The sequence below is a fragment of the Vombatus ursinus genome, unplaced genomic scaffold (genome assembly GCF_900497805.2).
Source record: "Vombatus ursinus unplaced genomic scaffold, bare-nosed wombat genome assembly UNPS02010304.1, whole genome shotgun sequence".
Lineage (NCBI taxonomy): Eukaryota > Metazoa > Chordata > Mammalia > Diprotodontia > Vombatidae > Vombatus > Vombatus ursinus.
In genome coordinates this window covers 2592745-2604926 of record NW_020950082.1, presented here as the reverse complement: position 1 = coordinate 2604926, position 12182 = coordinate 2592745, and the positions used below count along the sequence as shown (strand labels likewise).

The 12182-nt window shown below is 36.8% G+C and overlaps 1 protein-coding gene across 3 annotated transcripts in view; it reads right to left on the bottom strand.

Annotated features, from left to right (window-relative positions):
- The window catches only part of TMTC4 (transmembrane and tetratricopeptide repeat containing 4), a 93751-nt gene that overhangs the window by 39723 nt on the left and 41846 nt on the right, over positions 1–12182 (bottom strand). For all 3 annotated transcript variants that reach the window (XM_027854110.1, XM_027854111.1, XM_027854112.1), the window contains exon 6: positions 9972–10072. In XM_027854110.1, coding sequence (XP_027709911.1) covers positions 9972–10072 — 101 coding nt within the window. The remainder of the gene's footprint in view (positions 1–9971; positions 10073–12182) is intronic.

Here is a 12182-nt window from a genome sequence, read left to right as displayed (position 1 = left end):
GTACTAAATGGTATTAAGTCTTATTACTGGCAGATTTTAGCAGAATGATCCAAGGAACCTTCACAAATGGTTTGGAACCAGAGAGGCAGAGTCTTCTTCAGAAATTCTCTGAGAATGAAGCTTATTCCAGATTGTCGAGAAAAGATATCTAGGAACCAGATGAATACATGAAACACCTGGACCCCAAATGTAATGATTAAATGGACATTGGGAATGGGTTACTAGGATATAAGGAGACTTGATGTTAGTTAACATTAATGATGGTTATTGTATTGCTTTGGCCTTTTGTTTCATGATGTTTGTTTGCTTGGTTATCTTGCTATGTAAATCTGGTCCGTTGTGAGCCCTCTAAGTAGTTTGATCTGTAATCTGACTTACGTAATTCTGATTATGAATACATGAAAAAAACCTTATAGATTTGGCTTATAGATAAGTGATGCATGAGGAAATTGAAGGAATTGAGGGGACTAGGACAGCAAATGGTTAACTGTGGGAGCTGAGTGAACCACATTGACTCTATCTTGTGACTCAATTCTGGAGCTAGCTTATTTCCCTTTCTATTCAATTATGGGTCTAATCCAACTTTTGTCTTGTGAGAAAACTATTCATTTGCGAGAATTGGGAGAAAACCTTATTGTACTGTTTGAACCTATCTCCATGTGACTGGGAAGCTGGACCACTACCTGTTGCTAAGAGACCCTTAACTAAGGACCTAGGTTATACTGACCAGAAACTGGATCACATCCAAAGACTGATGTAAGGAGTTTTTTCCCCCATAATTATACATCTCAAGCAATCCATATATCTTATCTGAAAACTGGCCCTATACTGATCAATCAGTTATTGTTTCCATGTTCCTTTGATCACATACAGATACTTGAGGGGAGTGGGATACCTCTTTCTCTGATTTCAGGGAATTGTACTTGTTTGCTCTTCCCCTCCTAACTTAGAAAGTCTCTAATATTTCCTCCAAATAGAAATCAGATTACCTAATATATCCTGGTTAATTATTTCATTTTAATTAGCTGTCCCTATTTGATTGTTTTTAATGTATAAAAGTCTATTTCCCCCTGAATTTGGGGTTCAATGGCAAAGTTGAGGAAAGTGACTAGCCCAGATTCATTAGGCAATTGGCATGCATTGCTTAATATATTGATAAACTTGGGAGCTTGAACCTTTGTTTACTCAGTCATTTCATCTTTCTCCCACCACACATACAACAGAGGTTTCATTCAAACCCAAGTCCTTCCTAACTACATATCTAGCACTCTTTTTGACACGCTATGTAGACATTCAATAATAGTCACATCAGTGATGAGTACAAGCTTATCTCTTGAAATTTCATACCGTCTCCTCAGCAAGTGGGTTCTCCTGGAAGTACCTCTTCAGTAGACATGGCAATCCATCACCTCCCTCACCACACAGCAGGTTTGGAAGACAGAGTTCCTATTTTTGTAACCCTAAAAGGCCTGCCTGGGTAGTATTTATGTTTTATAGAGATTAGAGTTGAAAGGGAGCTTAGATACCAACTGGACTGGGGAATCTTAACCTTTTTTGAGTCTTGGACCCCATGAGGTAGTCTGGTGAAGCTATATACCCCGTGTTAAAAAATGTTTTTAAATGCATGAAATAAAATAGGTAGTATCAAAAAGGAAATTAATTATGCTCAAATACAGTTATCAAAATATTAAAAAAAAAAGTTCATAGGACCTCAGGTTAAGAATTCCTGATTTCAGGAGAACATTATACAAAGTAACAGCAACATTGTACGAGGACTAACTTTGATAGACTTAGCTCTTCTCAGCAATGCAAGGATCTAAGACATCTCCAAAAGTCTCATGATGGAAAATGCTATCCACATCCAGAGAAAAAACTATGGAGTCTGACGAATACAGATCGAAGCATACTATTTGCGCTCTCTCTCTCTCTCTCTCATTTCTTTTCTTGTGGTTCTTCCCGTTGTAATAATTCTTCTTTACAACATGACTAATGTAAAAATACTTTTAATATGAATGTATATATTGAGCCCATATCAGACTGCACGCTATCTTGAAGAGGGGGGAGAGGAGAGAAGGGGAAAAATTTAGAACTCAAAATCTTATGGAAGTGAATGTTGAAAACTAAGAATAAATTAATAAATTAGTTTTAAAAAAAGAATTCCTGATTGAGTCCAACCCCATTGTCTTACATATAAAGAAATAGGTCTGTGGAGGTTAATTGCCAAAGGTCACATAGGTAGTTAAGTGGTAGAACTGGGATTTGAACACAGATCTTGAGATTCTATATTTGGTGTCTTTAATCTCTACTACACTGTTTCTCGTTCCTACCCCACAATAACCTACTTAGCTCCTTATTTTTAAGATACAAACTATTGGAATGACTGAACAAGTTGTGGTGTATGAATGTAATGGAATACTTTTGTGCTATAAGAAATGATGAGCAGGCAGACTTCAGAAAAACCTGGAAGGATTTATATGAACTGATGCTGAGTGAAGTGAGCAGAACCAGGAGAACAGTGTACACAGTAAGAGCCTCATTGTGCGATGACTAACTATGATAGACTTAGCTCTTCTCAGTAATACAATGATCTAAGACAATTTCAAAAGACTCATGATGGAAAATGCCATCCACATCAAGAGAAAGAACTAAGGAGTCTGAAGGCAGATCGAAGTATACATTTGCTGTCTTTTTTTTTTTTTTTCTCATGGTTCTTCCCATTCGTTCTAATTCTTTACAACATGACTTACGTGAAAAAATGTTTGATAAGAATGTACATGTAGAGCCTATATCAGATTGCATGCAGTCTTGAAGAGGGGGGAGGAGAGGGAGATGGAGAAAATTTAAAATTCAAAAGCTTATAGAAGTGAATGTTGAAAACTAAAAATATATTAATTAATTTAAAAAAGATACATACTATTACCTTAGTAGTGCAGAGGTAAAGTACTTTACTCAGGTAAAGAGGGTACAATATATACATGATTATCAATGGAGATTAAAAGCAGTAAGTGTAACATTATCTCTGAATTACTTGGGTTTCTCCATTATGGGACTTTAAGCCAGAGAAAGTGAGAGCACATAAATAACCAGTGGTAGCTTAAAGTTATTAGTAAAAAGAAGGAGAATACTACTAACTCACCTCACAAAAAGTTCTGAGAGGTGTTGATCACTGGAAACATTCTTCAGGGTTGGGTTAATCTGACTAAATTATCTTATAAATTACTTTCACTAGAAATGCACAGATCCACGTCACTCTCAATAAGACATCTACAAAATGATTATATAATGCATGTTCTGAACTATAAAATTCTCTTAAAATTTAGTTACAGTCTATGCATTCATCACAAAGTTTTTGTTTTGTGCTTTTAGCTTCTAAGAAATTGCTTTTCTCCCTTTGCTACTTTCCTTGAATTTTATTTTTCCTTTTCTATTTTTTAATTAATTAAAATTTATTTAAAATTATTTATTTCTAGTTTTAAACATTCATTTCCACAAGATTTTGAGTTCCAAATATTCTCCCCTTCTCTCCCCTCCTCCTATTCCAAGATGGCGTGCATCCTAAATAACTCTCCCTTCTATCACCCCTCCCCTTCTCTTTTCCCCTTCTGCTTCTATTTTCCTGTAGGGCAGGATAGATTTCTATACCCCTTTGCCTGTATATCTTATTTCCCAGTTGCATATACAAAACAATTTTTAACATTCATTTTTAAAACTCTGAGTTCCAAATTCTCTCCCTTCCTCTCTCCCCACCCACCCCCTCATTGAGAAGGCAAGCAATTTGATATAGGTTATACATGCATAGTCATGCAAAACACTTTCATAACAGTCATGTTGTGAAAGACTGAATATATTTCCCTCCATCCTATCCTGCCCCCCCATTTATTCTATGCTCTTATTTGACCCTATGTCTCCTCAAAAGTGTTTGCTTCTGATTACCCCCTCCCTCAATCTGCCCTCCCTTCTATTATCCTCCCCCCTTCTTATCCTCTTCCCCCCTATTTTCCTGTAGGGTAAGACAGATTTCCCTACCCAACTGAGTGTGTATGTTATTCCCTCCTTAAGCCAAATCTGATGAGAGTAAGATTCACTCATTCCCTCTCACCTCCCTCCCCTTGTCCTCCACTGGCAAAGTTTTTTCTTGTCTCTTTTATGTGAGATAATTTATATGTATATATACAAACATACATACATACATATATTATATATATATATACACACACACACACACACACACACATATATTCTCTTCAACTACCCTAATACTGAGGAAAAGTCTCATGAGTTACAAGTATCGTTTTTCCATGTAGAAATGTAAACAGTTCAACTTTAGTAAGTCCCTTATGATTTCTCTTTCCTGTTTAACTTTTCATGCTTCTCTTGAGTCTTATATTTGAAAGTCAAATTTTCTATTCAGCTCTGGTCTTTTCATCAAGAATGATCGAAAATTCTCTATTTCACTGAATGTCCATTTTTTCCTCTGAAGAATTACACTCAGTTTTCCTGGGCAGGTGACTCTTGGTTTTAATCCTAGCTCCTTTGACTTCTGGAATATCATATTCAAACCCTCTGATCCCTTAATGTAGAAGCTGCTAAATCTTGTATTATCCTGATCATATTTCCACAACACTTGAATTGTTTCTTTCTGGCTGCTTGCAATATTTTCTCCTTGACCTGGGAACTCTGGAATTTGGCTATAATATTCCTAGGAGTTTTCCTTAGGGAATTTCTTTCAGGAAGTGATTGGTGCATTCTTTCAATTTCTTTTTTATTCTCTGGTTCTAGAATATCAGGGCAGTTTTCCTTGATAATTACTTGGAAGATGATGTCTAGGCTCTTTTTTTTTTAATCATGGTTTTCAGATAGTCCAATAATTTTAAAATTATCTCTCTTGGCTTTATTTTGCAGGTTAGTTGTTTTTCCAATGAGATATTTCATATTGTCTTCTATTTTTTCATTCTTTTGGCTTTGTTTTATAATTTCTTGAATTCTCATAGAGTCATTGGCTTCCATTTGTTCCATTCTAATTTTTAAGGAATTATTTTCTTCAGTGAGCTTTTGGACCTCCTTTTCCATTTGGGTTAGTCTATTTTTTAAGGTGTTATTTTCTTCAGTATTTTTTTGCGTCTCCTTTAGCAAGTTGTTGACTTGTTTTTCATGATTTTCTTGCATCACTTTCATTTCTCTTCCCAATTTTTTCTCTACTTCTCTTACTTGCTTCTCAAAATCCTTTTTGAGGTCTTCCATGGCCTGGGACTGATTCATATTTTTCTTGGAGGATTTGGATGTAGGAGCTTTGACTTTGTTGTCTTCTTCTGGTTGCATGTTTTGATCTTCTTTGTAATTACAGTAAGATTCTATGGTTTGAGGCTTTTTTCTTCTTTTTTTGTGCTGTTTGCTCATGTTCCCAGCCAATTACTTGACTTTTAAACTTTTTGTTAAGGTAAGGGGTCTGCTTCCAGTGTGGAGAATGTACTGTCCCAATCTTTAGGGGTTTTGTATAGCTGTTTTCAGAGGTACTTCTAGGGACCTGTAAATTTTCAGTTCTTCTGAGGTGGTGTGATCAAAAGCAGGTATTTACTCTTTTCCTGACCTGTGCTCTGGTCTGTGAGTGACCACATGCACTCTTTTCTGCCTTGGAACTGTGAGGAAGATTCCCTCTCCACTGCCACCACAAGCTCCACCACATTCTTCCTCACCCAGCACCACCACCCAAAACTGTGTCCCATATCCAAGTATGGGCAAAGCAAGAGAATCCTGCCTCAGCACCAGCAAAGAGATCCCTGCAATCCCCTTCTGATCAGCAGCTTGATCACCACACTGTCTGTGGGCTGAGAGCTGTGGAAGCAGCCCTGGGGCTGTGCCAGGACTAGGGCCAGATCACACTCCTCTCTCACCAAGGTCTGACAGACCTTTCCTCCTGACCTTCTAAGTTGTCTTTGGCGTTTGTGGGTTGAGAAATCTGGAAACTGTTACAACTGCTAGTGATTCAGTCCACTGAGGTCCGCTGTTCCAGGTTTGCTGAGGCCTGGTCTTTGCCTGCACAGGCCATGCTGAACTGCATTCCTCTCCCAGCCCAGGGCAACAGACCTTTCCCATTAACCATCCAGGTTGTCTTGGGCTGGAAATTTGTTTCACTCTTTCTGTGGGTTCTGCTGCTCTAGAATTTGTTTAGAGTCATTTTTTACAGGTATTTGGAGGGGTTTGGGGGAGAACTCACACATGTCACTGCTTTTACTCTGCGATCTTAGCTCTGCCCCTGCTTTTCTACTTTTACCTTTGAACCTTAGATTCCACTATCTCTAGGTAGTAGTTGAGGGGCTCTGGTCATACAGTTTAAGCTACAAGAGATTTCCTACAGTTTTAAGATGGCAATGCTCTGCTCAAGTCTGCCCAGATTTATAACTAAGTATCCAACTTCCTGAACAGGCAAATTTTAAACAAATACAATGAAGAGATGATGGACTTGGAATCGAGAAGACTTGAGTTCAAATCCTGTCTCAAACACTTAATTATCTGAGTGACCCTGGGCAAATAACTTTACCTGTCTTATCCTTAGTTTCTTCATCCGTAAAATGGGAATAGTAACAGAATCTACCTTACATAGTTTCTGTGAGACTCAAATGTGATAATGTATGTAAAGCACCTTGCAAATTTTAAAGCACTATATAGCTACTAAGCCATTATTATTTAATGTGTCTATTTATACTAATTATTGTTTTTTTACATTTAATAATTTAATACAAAGATTCTGATGACAATATGCTAATTTCACTTACTCTCAAACTTAACTTACTGTCAAACTTCTCTTGGCTTTAACTGCTATGTCAGTGCCATGATCTGGTTAACAGACTTCTATCGAAGCTAGCCAGGTCCTACTTCTTTCTCATTCCTCTAGTTCTACCCCTTTCCAAATCTGTAGTTCCCCTCTTCAACATCATGAGGCAGAAATTGCCAGGAAGGGGATGAGAGGCAGAAGAGAGATGCTTCTTCTCCTGGTGCCTTTAACTTCATTATTTGGTTTTGTTTGTCAACAACCAGGGGAAGGTTTTCCTCACTTTACTCTCAGAGGTTCCTAAAGTGGGTGATACTGCCCCTTGAGGGATGCTGGACTGATCGGGGGGGGGCAGTAATAGCCTCAGGGGCAATTGGGGGTATTAAATAAAAAAGGGGGCTATAGATGCATAAGGGAAGAAGAAAAGATAAAAAAATTTGAAAAACCATTTGTATATGTTTTTTCTGTTGTATAACAGAGTTAAAGTCATAGTAATTACATTATTTTCCAAATAAATACACAAAATGCAAGTTTTAACCAATCAGTGGTCAAGTCCACAGACAAGCAAGTGGTGGCAGGTGAACCTGTCCTGCACTGTTGGGAACTCCAGCATGCATCGGCAGGAATGTGTGCATACAATGACTTGTTTATAATATACTATACAGTTACATGACGCAATATTGCATCATCATTGCAAAATCAAAACTGTGTTGGAAAAACCCCACAATTTACAATAAATTATTAAATTTAAGATGCATCATTTAAAAATTATATATTTTTGAAATGATGTAATTTATTTTATTTTTAAAATTTTTTTTTAAAAAGATTAACTTATTTTTAGTTTTCAACATTCACTTCCACAAGATTTTGAGTTCCAAATTTTCTCCCCATCTGAAATGATGCAATTAAAAAAAAAATTAAAGGTTTAAAGAACATAGATTTCCAGGGGGGTACTGAGTAATTTATTTTTTGAAAAGGGGGCAGTAGGCCAAATAAGTTTGGGAACCTCTGCTCTAGGAGAAGAATGTAGCAGTTCTTCTCTCCCCTAATCCCACTTCTAGCTAGGGTTGTATTATATAGTTTAACCTATTTAATAATACTTGTTTAATTTTTTAAAAACAATTCTGCTAGGTTTTCTTAACAACACTTAGAAACTGGTTTCTTTTATAACTTGGTTCAGCCTAAAAGATTTCTTAAAGACCTCAGTATCAATCATAATACCTACTACAATGTCTTGCATACAGTAATTACTCAATGATTACCTGTTAATAACAATAATAATAGCTAACATTTATACAGCACTTACTCTGTGCCAGGCACTGTGCTATAAGCTCTTTATAATTATTTCATTTGATCCTCACAACAACACTGGAAGGTAGGTGTTATTATTATCCTCATTTTGAAGGGGAGGAAACTGAGGCAAACAAAGGTGAAGGGACTTACCCAGGGTCACAGAGCTAGTAAGTATCTGAGACTGGATTTGAACTCAGGTCTTCCTAACTACTGGCCCAGTGCTCTGACTGTACCACTTAGCTGCCTGTTAATTGAATGATTAAAGAGATAATAAACCTGAAAACAAAACTAAAACAGCAAATTACACAAGGAATAAGTTAATTTCATCACTACCAGGAAAAAAAAAACTCTTCAATTACATATCACATATCTTTCACATAAAATTTTTGATAATTCTCATTAGCCTTACACTGTGAGGTAGGAACTATATGGGTTTCTTTTTATTCCCATTTTACAGATTTGAAATTGAGGCTTAAAAAGGATAAGTGATTTGTACTCATGGTCACACATCCAGGGTCAGGATTTGAAGCCTGAGTCTTTTTGTTTCCAAGTGTGGCTATTTACCTATATGCAATGCTGTCTTTCTACACACTCACTCAGGTTGTACAGATATTGTTATTTAGAATGGTAGATTTTAATAATTCAAATGATAGTTTTAATTTTTTAAAAGCATTGCTACAAATAATTAAACATTATTAAAGATTTTTTCAGGTTGAATTTCCTCCAAGTAACTGAAAATTTAAGCTAGCAGCTATATTTCCTCCCCAAAATACACCTATAAATCATCTTCAAAGATGCTTTGATAATGTTAAACATATATTTTGAATATGGCATACAAGACAATTTACAATTTCTAAATTTACAATTACAATTCAAATTTAAAATTTCTTAATTAAGGTCAGTGAACTTATAACATGTCTAGGTTGATCAGAACCCTCTGAAAACAAAAATCCCCTTTTAAGCAATACTGTTTAGCTTGGCAATATTGTACAAAATCCTATTTTAAGCAATATTGTTGTAGATCCTTTTCTAGGTACTAAGCTGAAAGCTAGACAACTTATTTAAACTTCACAAAGAGTCTTTAAGGTACATGACATCTTGGGGACAGAGGAAGATTCTAGTGTCAGCTTTACACATAAAGAAACTTACAGAGGTTTCTTTATGCCCAAAGTTATAAGGCAAAATTCAATGACAGAGCCAATCTCGTCAACCTTTCATCACTACTAGCTTAAACACAGGAAGTTTCACTGCACCTACCAAATCTAGGAATAAAAATGCTTCTGATGTTTTACTGCTACAATAAGTATGGTGAAAAAATTATCTTAAAGAGCCACCAACCAGTCACAAAAGTTTTGAGTCCATTAGGCAACAATCATATTTTCAAGGCAGTTACTCTCTTTTTCTTGAGATGTTTGTAATGGATCTGTGTTATTTTAAAATCTAAACTGTTCTTGCTGATCATTCTTTACAAATTACAGCTTATAGCCAATTCCCTATCTGAAGTAATCACCATCATCCCTGGAAGACCACAACTGGTTATTCCAGAAAGAATCGTGACTTTGAGTAGGCATTCATATCTAGTATAGATGAGAGAAAGAAAAGCTTTGCATCTCAGAGTGTCATTCAATAAGGAATGGGAAAAGAACATACTATAGACAAGTATAAATTAAATTGTTTCTCAGTAACTGGGGCATGAGGAAATATACTCTTTAAATTGACAGCCCACAATGAATTTGGCGGGTGTACTCAACATATGTGGCTGAAAAAAATCCACCAAAATGCCAGGATGGGTCATAACAATGTATATACGTGGGCAACTACGTCACAATGCAGCAGCAACTTGAGAGCTGAAACAATTGGCAGATGTATATGACTAATCAGAGACTGATTTCTATTTCAGAGCCCTTACCAGTACTGTGATCCCTTGTTCTTTGCACAGCATAGCTACAGCACTCAAAAGAATACTCAGCAGCACCCAGAATGTAGAAAACTGAGCTCCTTCCTTGTTATCTGTCAATCAAGATAAATTATACAAGTTATTCAGTGCAGTTCAAAGATTTGTCACCATGAGGAATGATAAAAGAAACCCTAGACATTTACCTTGGGTAACTACTGTTCAAGAATCTCTGTCAGTCTTTGGAAGGCATGTGAAGTAGAAAGAACACTAAATCTGGAGTCAGGTGGTATCATCTTTCTACTTGTTACCTCTACGTCTTGGGGGCAAATCACTTCATACAATTAGGTCTAATTTCCTACTCTGTCAAATGAAGGGGTTTGATCACGAAGGTTTCTTCCAGGTTTACAGTCTAAGTTTCTTTCCCAGATTTTTATTTCTTAGTAGAAGCACTACACATAAGCATATACTTATTACATGTTATTCCCCTTCCACAATCCATGATCTGACTAAACTGGCTACCTTCGCTGCTCCTCGCACACTTTGCTCCATTTCCCATCACTGTGCCATTGTACAATAATGTTTTTCCCTCCTCCCCTCCACTTTATAAAGAATCTTCTATTTCCTTCAAGACTCAGCTTAAGTGTTATCTTCTATGCAAGGGGTTTCCTAATTCCTTTAATTGCTATTGTCTTCCTTGCCTAAACTGTCTTGTATTTATTTTGCATTTAACACACACACACACACACATACACACACGGAGGTTGTCTCCCACAATAGAATGTTACTGTCATTTTCGTCATCATATTTTTAATGCCTAAATGGTGCTTGACACATAGTAGATACTAAATAAACGATTGCTGATTGATACCCATAATTAACTAGAACTAACCCTCTTGTTAATGCTGATTTCTACTCCTCAGGTTTTCGTATTCATGTGCTCAGAAACATATTCAGGAAGCGAGCAAAAGTAGCCCTGGCAACAAAGTCTCCTTCACATGAGACTTGAAAGTTGGCAAATTGTCTCTTTCTAAGATATCAGTCACCCAACAGGTTATTCTGACATATCACATCAAGGAACTCCTACTGTGATCTCTGGGGGTCCATCTGGTATTAAGGCGACTCCTGTAGGAAGTTGTTCCTGCCACCATGATGGGAATGATAAGAATCTATCCTAAAGACCTGCAGAGCTGGCACCAGGGTTTCTCACCACTATTAGGGTGACTAGATGCATGGAGGTTTCAGGGGTAACTTCACAAAACTTTTTGGAGCAACTTTACACAGTGTATAAAGGGTTTTCTTTCCTCTCCCCTACAATCAGGACATCATCTAGGGACGGAAATGGATACTGAAGAAGACACTTCCTTTAAAGAGGGGGGTGGTCCCAGTCTCTGTAAATAGTATGTACAACCATGTACAGAAGTGGTGCTTATCAGAGAAATGTTAGATTCAGTATTATGTGTCTTATAATCCTGTGATGCCTTGCTATTGCAAAATGTACTAGGAATATCATATAGGCAAAAAAGACACATTTTTAGTTCTCTTACAGCTCTGTTCTAAATCTGAGGTGACCCAAGTAGCAAGAATACTATACTATCAGAGGAGGAAAAGAGTAGCTAAGTAATCAAGCAGTTTGAGTATGACAGGTACACAGAACACAGTGACAAAAAAGGCCTTGTGATGGCAGAAAAGAGATTGCCTTGAGATGGAATTTTTCAAGCCCAGTCCATTGTCTTCACAAAGCTCAGACATCCTGAATACTCAGAGAAGGCATTTTCAGCCTCCAAATTATGCTGTGTTTAACTGAGTTGAGATACTTTACCTAGTTGTATGATATAAATTTGTCCTCAATTGAGGACAAATACCCTGGACCCCACAATAATCAGGACTTTTCATAAACAAGAAACAGGATGTACTTTTGGAATTAGCTAGTGCCCACTAAAAGCCTGTAGCATAAAGTTACACACCTGGACTCAACAACATAGTTAACTTGCTCTGAACATGTTCTTAGTCACCAGCAGATCTTAATTCTAGGAAGCTGAACAGACTTGGTAGCTATGTTTGAACTAATATTCTTTTATATAAGCTAATATTCATCTCTCTGAGAGATTTCTATGTACCATAAAACTCCAAGGCTAGAAGTACACAGAAGACAGTAAGGAGAAGAAACATGTACATGTGGCTCTTAAAACTATTTATTTCAGGAATCATCATAAAGCCAACTTT